The sequence below is a fragment of the Antechinus flavipes genome, chromosome 5 (assembly GCF_016432865.1).
Source record: "Antechinus flavipes isolate AdamAnt ecotype Samford, QLD, Australia chromosome 5, AdamAnt_v2, whole genome shotgun sequence".
Lineage (NCBI taxonomy): Eukaryota > Metazoa > Chordata > Mammalia > Dasyuromorphia > Dasyuridae > Antechinus > Antechinus flavipes.
Window position 1 is genome coordinate 172563987 of NC_067402.1, and position 16267 is coordinate 172580253.

A 16267-nucleotide genomic window follows, 5' to 3' on the forward strand; every position below is an offset into this window, starting at 1 on the left:
TTACCCCTACCTTATTCAGGGCTCAGCTTTATTGCTATTTTTCTTTTTACAAGAGTACTTTCTTTCATCAGTTGTTAGTGTTCCCCATCCCTTGGTATCTTGTTTTGTATATCTTTTGTGTAGACTTGGTATATCCTATATAATGAAGGCACTTGCTTTTAATACTTTTCTAGTACAGAATATTTACGTAGAGTAGACTTTTAGTAAATGTTTGTTGAATTCAATTAAATTGGGATCTTATATAGAAAACTCAGATGTTATATTGTATTCTCATTTACACTTTTTTGAAATATATTAAAGGTGATGTTCACTTGGGAGGCAGTAGTAGAGAAGGCTCATTTAAAGAAACAGTAACACTTAAATGGTGTACACCAAGAACAAATAATGTTGGTAAGTACTCAAAATAATTAAGCAAAGTAAGTTATTAAATTAGAAATTTGATATGTTTTTTCCACTTATTCTTTTGACTTCATCTTTAGCCATCATTGTAAAGATTGTGGGGGGAGGTAACTTCTCCTTCCTATAACGGAAGTGATGCTTTATTCATATTCATGAGTTTTTACTTGTGTTTCAGAATTACATTATTGCACAGGAGCATATAGAATTTCACCTGTAGATGTGAACAGTAGACCTTCCTCCTGCCTTACTAACTTTCTTCTGAATGGTAACTTTTTTATTTGTTTTCATTGGTATAGTTACATGTATAATTTTACAAGTGAGAGAACTTTGAAATAGGTGTGCTGACCACAGTTAATTGCTAACAAGTTTTGTAAAGGAATTCTAAAATCTGATCTAGGTCTGGAACATTTCTCTCTATATCTTTTTAACCTTTTTCACACTAATTTCTTTGAATTTAAATATTACAGAACTCATTGCAGTGATTTTGCAGAGATTAGTAAAATGACGTGTTTCTGGCCTTAATCAGAAGTATTATGTTTTCATTAATGAACATTATAACTAAAATATTTTCTGATTTTTAATTTCCCCATAGATTTCAAATTTTTATATATATATACACATATATATATATCAGCCACAGATCTGAGACCAGATTTGAACTCAGGAACCAACTTCAGGGTTGGTTCTCTATCCACTGCGCCATCTAAATGCCCCGCAAATTAATATTTTGAAGAGGAAAATGATTTAAAATTACATCTTTGATTCAAAATAGTTTTTTCTATTGTTATAAACTTTAGATCTTTATAGCACAAGGCCTTTAAAAAATTATTTATATTTTATTTTTCCCCAGTTACATGTAAAAGCAATTTTTAACATTTGTTTTTAAAATTTTCAGTTCCATATTTTTTCCTTCCTCCTTCTTTCCCCCCAATTGAGAATACAAGCAATTCAATAAAGGTTATACATGTGTAGTCATGAAAAACATTTCCATAGTAGTCATGTTGTGAAAGAAAACATAGATCAAAAAAAAAAAAAGCACTCAAGAAAAGTAAAGTTTAAAAAAAAAATGCTTCAATCTGCATTCAGACACCATAAGTTCTTTTTGGATATGGATAGCATTTTTCATCTTAAGACCTTCAGAGTTGTTTTGTATTACTGAGAATAGCAAAGTCATTGATAGCTGATCATCCCACAATGTTGCTAATACTTTGTACACAGTACATTTCACTTTGCATCAGTTCATGGAATTCCCTTCAGGTTTTTCTGAGAGCATCCTACTTATCATTTCTTATAGCACAATGCATTATTACATACAAATATCATAATTACATACAGTTTATTCAACTGTCTCCTCAGTTTCCAATTCTTTGCCCCTAGAAGAGAGCTACTGTAAATATTTTTTGTACAAATATGTCCTTTTGTTTTTCTATTTCTTTTGGGACACAGATTTAGTGGTATTGACCGTAAGTCTCTACAGAATGGTTGAATTAATTCACAATTCTGCTATATCAGTATATTAACATCATTTTTCCCTCATTCTTTCCAAGATTTGTCATTTTCCTTATCTGTCATGTTAGCCAATCTAATTCTGTTGTAGTGCTTCAAAATTGCTTTAATTTGCATTTCCCTTAATTAGTAGTGAGTTAAGGCATTTTTTCATATGGCTATAGAAAGCTATGATCTACTTCATCTGAAAACTGTTCTTATCTTTTGATTATTTATCAATTGGGTAATGGTTCTTATTTTTATAAATTTGACACAATTTTCTATATGTTTGAAGAATGAGACCTTTATCAGAGGGACTTGCTTCAATTTTTTTTTTCACATTTACTCTTTCTAGTTCTCTCTATTTTATTCTGTATTCTCTTTCCTTTCACCCTTTCCCTTCACAAAAATGTTTTGCTTCTGACTCTTATCCCCTCCTCTAATCTGCCCTCTCTTGTCATCCCCTCAGCTCTTTCCCCTCCTACTATTCTGTAAGGTAATATAAATATCTATAGGGTAGGAAATTCTTGATCTAGAAACTCATTTTACCAATGCAAATTTAAAACTTTGAGTCTCATAGATAGTCTGGTACACTGAGAGATAAAATCACTTGCTAGGTATCTCATAGTTGGTTTCAGTGTGCCAAATAAAATTTTATTTCCATGTTATATATTCTTGGAGGATTCAGATTTTAATAAAGGCATTAAAATTAAGTATTGAATATTTGTAGCATGGAGACTGCTCAGAACTACTTATTCTACTGCAGAAATCTCCCCAAAAATTTCCTTTTAGACTTATATGAACTGATACTGAGTGAAGAGATTATGTGATGATCAGCTATTATAAATTTATCTGTTCTCAGTAATTCAGTGATCAACTTGGGATGAAAAGTGCCATCCATATCCAGAGAAAAAATATAAAAATTGAATGTAGATCAAAGCATAATATCTATTTCCATCTCTTTTTTTTTCCATTCTTTTTTTGCTTTTTCTATCTCATGGTTTTTTTCCCTTTTGGCCTGATTTTTCTTGTACAACATAACAAATATGGAAATACATTTAGTAGAATTATATATATTTAACCTATTGGATTGCTTGCTGTTTTGGGGAGGGGGGGAAAGAAGTAAAAAAAAAGAGAAAAAATTAGGAACACAGAAATCTTACGGAAATGAATGTTAGCTATCTTTATTTTACATGTATTTGGAAAAATAAAATATTAGTGAGGGAAAAAAAGAATTTCCTTTTAGAAATAATTGTGATACTTTGAACAGAATGGAAGTATAAACTTCATTCAGAAAAATCTAAACAGCCACAGGAACTCAAAATTTTTAAGTACTTGTGGTAACATTGAAGCACCATGAAACAAAAATGGGACTTCTCTTTTTATTGCTGCTCTTCTACAGACTGATCAGAAGTGCTTAAACTTTTCTTTTTGGTGTCCAAATGACTGAAAAACAACCAGACATTAAATTTTCATAGTTTCCTTTATGTATAGCTGAAAAAAATAAGTAACCTTGTTACTTGAGACTGATACAAATCTGGAAGGGAAAAGATCTGCTAGATAAAATCTGTTGTTGGGTGAACAAAATGAATCATCCAGATATATATATATATATGTTTAAAGAGTGAAAAGTTATCAGTTTGAATTAATTTGCTGATCTTGCTCTTGACAGGTCGTTCTGTTCTACTGGAACAGCCACGAAAATCAGGTTCCAAAGTCATTAGTCATATGCTTAGTAGCCATGGAGGAGAGATTTTTTTGCACGTCTTGAGCAGTTCTCGATCCATTCTAGAAGACCCTCCTTCAATTAGTGAAGGGTGTGGTGGGAGAGTTACAGATTACCGGATTACAGTAAGGCTCTAATGTCTATGAGTACTACTTCCATATTTTGAATTTACCAGCCTGTTAAAGGGACTTTTCAGAGTAAGGTGTTTTGATTTTGTTTGCTTGATTCTGTTTCTGCTTAGAGTTAATTTTGTGAAATAGTTTTACCAACAAGATTTAAATATTTAATAACTATATTCATCATGTAATTATTTTAATTTTAGTGGAAGACAAAAACAATCTATCAGTGGTCTTAATTTAGCATTTTATATTGCTTCATTTTTTGTCCTTCAAAGGAATTGAACTCTTCAGAAGTTTTAACTTTCAAAACATGTAAATGCAGCCCTATTTTATTCATGTTTTAAAGATTTCCTCAATCCAACCATAGCAATATAGCTTTATCATTGGCTCCGATCTCTTTTCATTTGTTATACACACACATACACACACACACATATATATGAATCTTTTTTTTTTTTTTTGAGGGGGTTTGTGCATTTGTGTGTGTATACATGTGTATGTGTGCACATAAAAACATATAAGCGTGTGTGTGTGTGTGTGTATATTCACATATACAATATTTTTTTCAAGATATCCACCTAGAGTTATCAGAAATGTTTCTGGACACATGCTACACAAAAGAAGCAAAAGATAGTATCTTGTGTTTCTTCATTATATGTCATAGAACATAAACTTTAAGAGAGGTTATTTAATCCAGACTGTGTAAATTAGAAAATATAGTTTCTAATTTTATCTTGTTTGGTTATCATTAGGATTTTGGTGAATTTATGAGGGAAAACAGATTAACTCCTTTTCTAGACCCCAGATATAAAATCGATGGAAGTGTTGAGGTCCCTTTGGAACGAGCAAAAGATCAATTAGAAAAACATACTCGTTATTGGCCTATGATTATTTCACAAACCACCATCTTCAACATGCAAGCAGTAAGTAATTTTAAATTGTTACACAGTATCAGTTTCTTTTTTGGCTATATAGCTTTGCCAAACTTATTATGTAACAGTTATTTAAGTTATTCTTATCCATATAAGGAATGCCTGCTGTGGAATAGATACATTAGAAGGAAAGTCTGTTGTAGTTGAAAGCATACTGGAATGGGAATCAGAACATTGATTGTCTGACTTTAGGCAAATCAGTGAAATCTTTAGGACTCACTTTCCTTGTGTATAGAATAAAAGGATTAGGTCAGACCAACAATTCTATAATCTCTTTTCAGGTCAAAACTATTTTCATAATAATGCTGACATTCTCATATTTAATATGGTCAATATTGATAGATAAAACTTGCATAAATAAAATCTCTTTGGAGGGGTCTCAATCATTTATAAGATTGTAAGATTTTCTGAGACCAAAAAGTTTGAGAACTACCAGATTAAAAAAATCTCTAACCTACTGTTCCTGTGAATTAGGTAATTTTACAATTATGTGAACATTATAGAATTTTAGAGTTAGAAAGAATCTTAACCTATAGTCTTCCCCCTCATTTAGAACTAAGAAAATTGATTCCAAAAGATTTATCTAAGGATGTATAGATAATTGATAGCAAATCTGAGACTGTAACTCAAGCCTTCTGATTCCCCAGTCCATTGTTTTATCTTCAAGAATCTCATCTAAAAGATGTTTTAGTATGGGGAGTGATGCTTTATATTCTCTTCTTTCTACCCTCTCCTCCCTTTCCTGAATAAGCAATAACTTTTTAATGTACTGTTTTGTAGTTTTGCTTGAAAGTTTGTTTCAACTCTTCAATTATTTAAAATCATATGAAATATTTCACTTGGGCATTAGGGACTTTGGTTGTTCAAGACATTTGAAGGGTTTTTTTGGGTTTGTTTTCTTTTTTAATTAATAGGTAGTTCCATTAGCCAGCGTTATTGTCAAAGAATCCTTAACAGATGAAGATGTGTTAAACTGTCAGAAAACAATATACAACTTAGTTGATATGGAGAGAAAAAATGATCCCCTGCCTATTTCCACAGTTGGTACAAGAGGAAAAGGCCCCAAAAGGTAGTAGTGTTTTTTTTTTTTTAACCCTTTTCAAATAAATATAAGAGCTTAATATTTACACTATACTAAATTTTTCTTGTTATTAAATAATTAGGTGTACAATAAATGTTGTATAGGAGAAAACAAAAACCATGTTTATTAATTTTTTTCCCTCAGTGTTGTTTAACTTTAGTTTATGGCATTTTAGCTCTTGTATGTTCTATTTTATAGGAAGAAAAATTTTTTTTTCTTTACTACAGAGATGAGCAGTATCGTATTATGTGGAATGAATTGGAAACCCTTGTCAGAGCTCATATTAACAACTCTGAGAAACATCAACGGGTCTTAGAATGTCTGATGGCATGTCGGAGCAAACCCCCAGAAGAAGAAGAGCGGAAGAAACGAGGAAGGAAGAGAGAAGATAAAGAAGACAAATCAGAGAAAGCAACGAAAGATTATGAGCAAGAGAAGTCCTGGCAAGATTCAGAGAGGTGACTTTTAAAAGTTAATAAATGAATCTTATAGGATATTGGCATGGAACACATTCTATTTACCATACATTCAAAATAGTCATTCATTTATTTATTAGTAGTTTACTAAACTCATTTGTTTTTCATCTAATTTATTATTGTGTAATATGGTATTCACTCAGCTAAACTGTCTTTAGACATTCATAATCAGATTTAGAACTGGAGGCATTTAGTAATCTTATTTTACAAATGAGTAAGTGAAGAGGTGAAGAGAATTTCAATAAAATTGATTGATTAAAACCTATATCCTCTAACTCCAAATCTGGTATTTCTTCCAACCCTATACCCCAATAACTTATTCAGTGTCATACATCATGTCCTTTCCCTAATTATTGAGAGCAGATTGCTTTACCAGATAGATTTATTGTCACTTTAAAGTTGGGATAACTTCAGAATTTATATTTTTTAAAAGTTGAAGTTATACAAAATAGCATCATTTTTGCTATTAATTGTATAGGCTCCTTATTAGTTTACACAGTTCTTGCATTATTTAGTGAAATAAAGATTGAATTTTGCTAAATTAATCCAAAAAATCAATAATTACAACTATATTAAACTATTCAGCTGGCTATTTGCATATGCATCATTTTTGTACCCTACCAGAGATGAGGCTTTGAGTCATGTGGAAGCAATAACAGGGTAGTAAAGAGCTTTTAATTTAAGGTGGGGGGCTTTTTAATTTTTTTATTTAAGAGGCTCCCTTCTTACTTGAGGGAACTGAGATCAATATTTTATAAAAATAGGTCCACTTTGTCAACAAAGAAAATTTCTTCTCTTCATATCCTTTTTACAGTAGAAATTCTTCCACATGTGTCTCAAAAGTGCTTTGACCTCCTAACTCTGCTCAGAAGAGAAATCTTGGTTGCTAATTTTTGGAACCTAAGAGATTATTTATTATAGAGGGAAAAGTCTGAATAATAGTTTTTGCCTTTTTTCCTAAATTGGTAGAAATAAATTTTTTTATTGACAATTTTAAAGTTATTCCTAAGATTGAGTTAATGTCTCTCTGTAAATTTAACTTTTTAGATTTTTCCTTAAGATTTTTAAGGCTTTAAAGCTAAATTCACTTTTTAATGACATTTTGTTTTCATTTCTTTCACTTATAAACTTGAAAACAAAAATAAAACTTCAAACATTTCAATATGCAAAGGACAAAAAGGCTATCATTATATATGAAATGCTGAATTGTTACATAGTTTGCTTAAGTATACTTAAGAGTATACTAAATTTCACAAAGTAGTAATAAAACTGCCCTATTTTGTTTCTGTCTCTGAACTCCTTTTTGTTTGCTTTGTTTTAAAATTATTTTGCTGATATTCTTTTCCTTTTTTTTCCTATATCACTATTACCACTCAGTAATTTCCCTTGCCCGATTTCTAAGCCCTTTCTTAATACAAATAAGTGTTGTTAAACCAAACAAATTGTTACTTTGACTAAATCTCCTGTACCTCTGGGCCAGCACTGTCTGCTGAGTGATAGAAAGCATCCTTTCTCATCTGTCAGTGTGGCAGTCCCAATTCTGAGGTCTTAAAATTTTTTTTTCTTTATATTGTTCTATTCCATGTGAGTAAGTAGTATTTTGAAAGTTTTATAATAACAACATTTAGCCCTATTCATTTAATTATTTTGCCTAGTTGAGATTGAGGGATTTTGGTTCCTATCATGTATTTTCAAGGGGTATGTATTATGGTTGGAAGTACAGAGATTTTGGTGGGAGAGGGAGTGTCTTTTTGTTTTTAAAGTTATCCTATGTAAAAATATGTTGATTTTCAGACTGGCTGATTTAAGGGTTGTGTTTAAAAATATTTTTTCAAATTCACTGTTTGAATTTCCCAAAGATTAAAAGGAATTTTAGAACGTGGAAAAGAAGAATTAGCTGAAGCAGAGATTATTAAAGATTCTCCTGATTCTCCAGAACCTCCAAACAAGAAGCCTCTTGTTGAAATGGATGAAACTCCACCTGTAGAAAAATCCAAAGGTAAGAGGAGCTGGGGTACTCTGTTGAAAGAGGCTCTTAGGATCCAGCATCTCAAACAATATCATCTTAGTGAATATTTATTATCTGAGGCAATAAAAAAAAACAAAACACTTTTCTGCTATACTTTTGAATTTGAAGTCTCTGGTCACTGCACAGAAAAAATGTTAGAATGAGGATAATGTGAGCTTCATTAATTTCCTTTGAGAATGAAGTTTTTAAATGAAGTCCAATTTAAAGTAAAAACAAATCAAAATTTTGTAAATTATGCAAATGTATGCTTTTTTAGCCACATATGACAAAAAAAACCTGTTGTGCCCTTCTCTTTTTGTTGAAGGTGAATATGACTGAGTGGCTACAAAATCAACTCTTTTTGTTGTTGTTGTTGGTTTTCTTTGTTCCCATTTCTCTCTTTCTGTAGTTTTCTTCCTCTTCAGATGTCAATCACCAGTCAGTTCCCTTACTTGTTGACTACCTCATAATTTCTATTTAAAAACAAAACATTTGCATTGATTGTTTTAGTGTGAGTGAGTTTTAAGCAATTTATCTTTTTCTCATTGCATTTTAAACCTTTTAAATTCTTATTATGGAATAATTGTCTGTCCCTGTTAAAGGAATTATAGGCATCAGCAATTAGGTGAGAAGGTAAGTTTTTGAGAAGTGCTTGTGTCTTAAAAGTAACTGGTGTTTTGTTTTTCTGGGGTTTTTGTTTTAGTTTTTTGTTTTGTTTTTGGTGTGGCTTGATATGAAGCAGAGGGACAGAAAAATAAGGATTTGTCTAATCCCTACAGTTCTAAATTTGTGATGCCACAATTTTTTATAATCAAACGAATCGACATTTCCATAGCACTTTGATATCAGCAGGGTATTTTCATTTATATCACTTATTTGGAGCCTTGTCACAGTTCTATTAGTGTTTCTTTTTTTTCCTTCTTCTTTGTTTTTATTTTTAAAAAAAAAATGAAACAGACTCTGTAAGTTGCTAGTCAACACATAACTAGGGGTTTTTAGAAGAGAATTCAGCCTATAATCTTCCCAACTTCCCAGTCTGTCCATTTTTCTTCTGATCCGGGATCTCCATACTAAAGTCTAACCTTGGATTTAAAAGCAGAAGTGAGGAGCCCAATTGACCAGACTGTCATTGCCAGGAGTCTTATTTTTTCCTTTTTTTAATTATGGGAGTTAGGAAAAGCCTGTGTTATTTATTCTTGGCTTTTGGAACCTTGAATGTCTTGCATTAAAACAGGCCCAGGGCCATGTATCCTAAACACCTAAATTAGGCACCTAAACTTCCTGGCCATAAGAATCTGTATAAATGTGGCTTATATCTAGATCCTCTTTCAGTGAAGTTTCTGACAAAGTATGACTTTAATATGGATCTTCTAAATTAATTATGTTTTCTGATATATGGATTTGTAAATAAATGTATATTGTAAATTGTATTGTCTCAAGTCAGTTTAGAATACTTTAAGATCAGAGTGTATTTTACATCATTTAATGACTCTTTTGTAGGTCATTTGACAATGTCAACATATTTAAATTTTACAACTGTTGTGCCACTATAGCACAAAAGTACCACAGTTGAGCAAGAAAAGGACTCAAGATAGCTTGAGTGAATAAGAGTGAATAAACTGAACCCTGGAAGTAAAGATAAAGCTTCAAACACATTGTAATATTTTAGAGAAGAAAATTATTCACAATACACTAGATACTCACTTTGCTGTCAATGCAGCAGTTTTCTTTTTAAGGCTCTTAGCAAAATATTATAAGAGTCTTTAGATGGGTAACAGAAATTTTAGCTAGAATTTAACTTTTTGCAATAATAATAACTCACCTTTTTATCAACTTTTAGGATTGCAGAGTAATTTCCTCATAGCATTTCTGTGAAAAATAGTTTTTATATATGAAGAAATTGTGTTTGAGAGAGGTCAATTGAAGCTAGGTAGCTACAGAATTGAAACAAGTCTGATTTGAAATCAGTTGATTGTCCTGAATACTACTCTGTTTTTTGCTTTATATTACTTCAGTGTATTCTTGAGTCTGTATAGTTGATATAGTTGCATTTTTTACTTGCCTTATATTTCTCTTCACTACATTGTGAAGATATTTGTCAATAAAGACAAAGATACTCTTTTTATATTATCAAACTTCAATCCTACATAGAGAGTATTGAATCAAGAAATTGCTTGGAAATAATGGGAATACTTTTTCCTAACCATTTTTATTAAAATTGATGTCTTAGAAGTAATAAATTATTTTGAATGAGAGGAAGATAATTTGGTGGATAGAAAATAACTGATGTGTTTCTTTATCCTTTTTTTTCTTTTCAGAAAAAATGTATTTAATCAGTTATACAACAGTCTTTTCTAAATGGCTGTAATAAAATGTTAATTTAATTATTTCTTTGAATTTTGTGAAATAGAACAATATTGCCACTAATTTGACAAATCTAAAATTGAATTGGTTTTTTAAATAATTAACATATTTATTTTCTTCTCTCTTTTCAAACATAATATTAGGCCCAATGTCCTTGCTGTCTTTGTGGAGTAATAGGATTAATACTGCCAACTCCAGGAAGCACCAGGAATTTGTTGGTCGTTTGAATTCTGTCAACAATAGAGCTGAATTATATCAACATCTTAAAGAGGAAAATGGGTTTGTATTACTGAATATAGTGCCTTGCAGAATTAGCCTTGTCAGAGACTTTCTTTTCCCTTCAGAAATCCAAGTCAGTAATTATTTAAAATGCTAGAGTAATCTATATGTTTATCCTTGAGGCAATAGGGAGCCACTGAGACTTCTTAACAGGACTGAAAGGATCAGACCTGTTTTTTAGGAATATTAAGGTGTCCATTTATATTGAGGTTGTATTAGAAAAGTGAAGAATCTTAACACAAGAAATCCAATTAAGAAGTTTTTTCTGTAGAAGTCCTTGCAAGAAATGAAGAGAAGCTGAAATAAGGTGGTGGTTGTGTGTTAGTGAATTTAGATGTGAAAAATCTGGAGGCAAAACTGTCAAGAATTGATTGCTAGTTAGTGAGAATAGACTCAAAGATTACTTCTAGCTATGGGACTGAAAGTTAAGATAGAAACCTTGTGAAAAACAGTGAAGATAAAACAAGGGAAACTGTAGGGCAAAAGTGAAGAATTTTGTTTTGATTATTCTGAATTTGAAAGATCTTTGGGCTATCAGAAGTGAAAATGTCTTAGTAGGCAGTTGGAGATGTAACACTAGTGGTAAGGAGAGAAAGAAGAGTGAAATAAATAGATTTGGAAGTAACTTGCAAAGAAGGAACAGTTGAATCCATAGGAGCTGATAGATCAAGATGTTGGAAACAGAAGAGAGAAATCAGCTCAGAACCATTAGCTATACTCATCTGTGGGAGAGACAAATGATGATGCTGCAGGGGAAACCAGGAAGGATAGGTGGGATAAGGACTAGGAGAGAGCAGTGTCAGTAATCCCAGGGAAAGAAATTATCAATGCTGCAAAATCTATTGCCAAGAGGTCAGTAATGATTAATAAATTTAATCTTTTGTTAATGTAAAAAATTTTAAAACTAGTAAATGAAAATGTTTTTATATTTGCTATTATTAGAAGATGGCTTTTTAAAAATGCTCAGAACTCATTGTGAAATTATAGAAGAGCTTCAGTAAAATGCCATAGAATATATTTAAAAAAAAAAAAAACTAAATGTAATACTATTCTGTTTAACTCAGTAGCTCTTATTGGGAGAATTTGGGTTTAAATTCAAATAAGTTTCAGACTTTTTTTTTTCCTCAGCTATTTTTGGGGATAAATTTCTTTTCAAGCTTTTCATAGTATGGTTCCCACTGATTTTTCTAGTCCCATTTCTCCTCTTCATGCATACTATTTTAATCAGATCAGCTTTGCTTGTTGTTTCCAGTGCATCACTTTCCATCTTGCTTAGGTGTCACTTCCTACTCCTGAACTTTCCACTCATTAGTGCCTTCTTGCTTTTGATATTTCCTTACATTTACTTGCCTCGTACTTATCTTTGTACACATTGTATTCTTCTAGTAGAATATTTATTCCTTAGTAATAAAACTTTAGTGCCTTTTAGAAACTTAGTTTCTTTAGTGCCTTTTACTAGAAGATATTTAACAAGTGTTTTGTACTTTTTAAAAATTGCAGTTGAAAGAAGTTTACTGATAAGAAAGAAGGGGGAAATCCTTCAATTATATGTTAGGATTTTGCTTTGATTATTTGAATATGTTGAAATTTGACTTCAGTCATTTCAGTTTTGGAGGTCTTTTGAAAGACTAAGATCATTTGAAGAATGGAGTAAGACCATCTGTTAGATGTTTCCTTTCATCAACATCTTTGTTCCTCTTCTTTTTCTCAGAATGGAGACAACAGAAAATGGAAAAGCAAGCCGGCAGTGAGCAGTGACTTGAAGAACTAAACCTTAGTATATGGCATAAACTGTTTTATGCTAGATTTGATACTAGTACTTTTTCAGCAAGATTGTATAGTTACCATGCCTGGACTGGTTTTTACAATTTTATAAATTTCATCTAATTCGATCTTTTTTGTACAAAATATAGAACTGGCACATGATAAGTGAAGGATTCACAGATGGGATTTGTCCTACAAATCATAGATGCATTTTTAAAGTAAAGAGCATTCCTTTTGGAATTGTTAAAGATGGTCTTGTACTTCTCTTTGCCAAATAAAATTGTTAAAAATATCTTTAAAATAAAATATTGGAGAATTTTTAAAATTTAAAAATGTTGCTATACTTATTTAGCCAAAGCTGGTTTTCAAAATTTTTTTAAAATGTTTTGAAATATTCTAAGATTATAAGAGTTAATATATAACCATGATTGTAATCTGTCTTGTTAAGCATTGAGCATTCAAGAGACTACTCTGCAAACACTGATTACTATGCAAGGTACTGTACTATTATCAAATTTATGTTTTCTTTTGCCAACACAAATTATTTTTGTCTTATGTTTGATGTTTTCAAGAAAAATCTATTTTAAAACAGTTTTTTAAAATTTACTTGTATTTTTAAAAATTGTTCTGGAAAATAGTATTTAGTAATCTTGGCTAATTTTTTTAAGTCAGTACTGAACATGCCACTGTATCTCCTGCCATTGATAAGATTTTTCTTTTTTTCAAGTCTGTGATATAAGTATTTTAGGCTGGAATATGAGAAAATTTCAAAGCTCTCACAAGTGCTGTGAATGTATGATCTTGTCTGTGTAGTTAGTATAGTGTGTGTAGTTAGTATAGTGCTGCCCACTGCACTAGATTTTCTTGGGATTCTTGTTTTCTTAAAGAGAATTTATCTGGAAGATGAATATTGACAAGTAATTGTGGGGCTTCTAATGAAATGAGGTAGTTTTGCTAAATCTAGATTACCTATCCAACTTTAGGATTTTCATGTCTTTAAAGAAAAAGGAAAACCCTTGAATTTCAGGTTTCATTTTCACTCATGCTATGAAACTTGTCTCTTTTCTGCCTTTCAATACAAGAGTACTCTATATGTAGAGCTCGTAGGCTTTGGTGTTTCCATGAAAATGTGATCAATGTAGTTAACTTTCTGAATTTAAAAATAGCTAGGTACCATTTTCTGTCATCATTCTAGAGTAGCTTCTGAGTATGTTCTTCTTATTCCATGATTGCACTAACCAGAAGTCCCTGTGTAAGAGTTTTAATTGAGACTTTTGTGTTTTCTTAATTGTGATGAAGCATAAATGTTCGTTAATCTCAATCTCAATATTATTACATAAGAGTTGAACTGATACATACACACACACACACACACACCTGTGTACACTAGAAATACAATGATTGCATGCTTTAGAAATAGCTGGGACCTGTGAACATAAGTCTTACAATCCTCAAAACATAGCCAATATTGCAACATCTTGCTCTAAAAGAAGGAAAACTTTTTAATTGAATTAGCAAATTTATGGATTTCAAAAAACTATACAGCTGCCTTCAGGAATTGTTACATAGTACAAAGATATTTCTAAAATCAGCTTATTAATGATTTGAAGCCTTAGTTCCCAGTTTAGTAATGCACATTGCCTTCATTTTCTCTCAAGTATGCTTTAACACCACTGAATTGTGTTAGTGATATTTCCAGCAAATTGTAATCAAATTAACAAATAAAATTCAAGAACAAAAGCTTTAAAAAAAAAAAAAGTAGATCTTCTTAAATGAGAGTAAATCTACCAATTTGCCCGATATGAGGCAACTTTAGTGGTGCAGGGATAGATCCTGAACTTGAAGTCAGAAAAACCTGAATTTAAATGTGGCCTCAGAAATTACCTCTGTGACCCTGGATAAATCATTTAATTTTATCTTTTTTTTAATTAATTGACGAGTGTACCAGTCTCAGGGTTGGGAGGATTAAATGAGATACTATTTGTAAAGTGCTTGGGACAGATCTTAACACCGAGGCAATTAATAAATGTTTATTACAATACTTTGTTTATGTTTATGAAGGCTATAAAGAAAATCCTGTGGGTGTGAATAACTGATAATATTAGCATCAAAAAGATGACTACTCTTTGCCCGAGTAAAGTGGATAGAAAAAAGCATATGCTTCCTTATTCATCCTGGGAAATTAATTGTAAATGAAGCAGTTAATCTAGATGAATAAAGATAATTTTAGGGGAAAATGTAATTTCCCATTGCTGAACAAAAGTGTGAAAGAGTGTGTGTGTGTGAGTGTGTGTGTGTGTGTGTGTATGTATGTATTTATTTATTTTATTTTGCGAGGCAATTGGGGAAAATTGCCCGTGTCCCAGAGTCATACAGTTAAGTGTCTGAGGCCAGATTTGGACTCAAGTGCTCCTGGCTCTATTTACTGTTTCATCTGGCTGCCCAGTGTAAACATATTTATATCTCATCTGAACATGGCAGCCATTGTGGCTACACAGAAGTTTTTCTGACTTCCTGATTCTTTGATACTCTCTGATCATTGACTCATATGGGAATATTACTTTAGTTTGGTTCTAGGTAACATGGAACAGAAATGCAGATTCAAACCACTTCTATTAAATTGATAGCAAAGCTTTGATGGAACATGTGGATGTATACATAAGACACAAAGGTACATGTATGTGCTGAGAAGTTTTGTTGCATACCAGTAGTCAGACCTTCCCAGGTCTGGTGGGTAGTTCTGAGTGACCACCAAGGTTAGGACTAGTACTCATATATTTCAGAGGGGAGTACTGTTCCTTTAAGAGGATGCCCATCAAGAGCATATCTAGAATGCTCTTCCTGAAGCTCCCTTAAACCCTGGAATCCACACATTACTAGGAAGGACTGCTTACCCCTGCAACTTCTCCTTCTGATTTAAAGCGCCCAGTCTCCTCCTTTCTTGGACATTTTTTCCCCACTATGCTTCCTTTCCAGGTACAGAGATATTTTGGTCCTTCTTTCCTTTCTAACCTCTTGCTTTTCAGGTTTTTTGTTGTAGGTAGCACAGTGTATAGACTGCTGGGTCTGGGGTCAGAAAGACCTGGCTATCTGTGTAACCCTAGTCATTTAACCCTCTTATCCTTTTGTTTCTTCACCTATAAAATGATCTGGAGAGGGAAATGCTAAATTACTCAAATTCCTAAATGAGGCTACAAAAAGTGGGATACAGATGAAAAAATGACTCAACAAATCATTATTATTGCCAATAATAATAACAATAATATGAGTAAGTGGTTTTAAAAAAATCTTTGTGGTGTAAGGACTCAGGCACTATAGAAATATTGTTTGATTCAGCCCTTTTGTGAATCTGTTTTGCCTAAGGGTTGCACATTGATTCATGTGATTGTCCATCTCAGTCCTGGGAATCATTCCCAGCTTTGTTTAAATTAGTAAATGACCTTCTCCCAAGGTCACAGTATTTATAGTGTACACAAGCTGATTTTTGGCCCCTGTTTTCTCTGAAACTGACCACACTGACTCCATCCACTATATGTGGGGGAAAAATGTAAATTAAAAACCCTTCTCTTGTGTACATACGTTGAATAAGTAGACCAATAATAGATCCCATTGTTTCCATGCACTAGCTCTATAC

At 31.9% G+C, this 16267-nt stretch overlaps 1 protein-coding gene across 2 annotated transcripts in view; it reads left to right on the forward strand.

Moving 5' to 3' along the window:
- Nucleotides 1-12966, forward strand: part of INTS13 (integrator complex subunit 13) — a 31996-nt gene extending 19030 nt beyond the window's left edge. For both annotated transcript variants that reach the window (XM_051962193.1, XM_051962192.1), the window contains 9 exons: nt 301-390; nt 575-664; nt 3557-3735; nt 4482-4652; nt 5576-5730; nt 5970-6200; nt 8078-8217; nt 10734-10869; nt 12581-12966. In XM_051962193.1, the coding sequence (XP_051818153.1) occupies nt 301-390; nt 575-664; nt 3557-3735; nt 4482-4652; nt 5576-5730; nt 5970-6200; nt 8078-8217; nt 10734-10869; nt 12581-12620 (1232 nt within the window). In that variant the 3' untranslated portion in view covers nt 12621-12966. The remainder of the gene's footprint in view (nt 1-300; nt 391-574; nt 665-3556; nt 3736-4481; nt 4653-5575; nt 5731-5969; nt 6201-8077; nt 8218-10733; nt 10870-12580) is intronic.
- The last annotated feature ends 3301 nt before the right edge of the window (nt 12967-16267 follow it).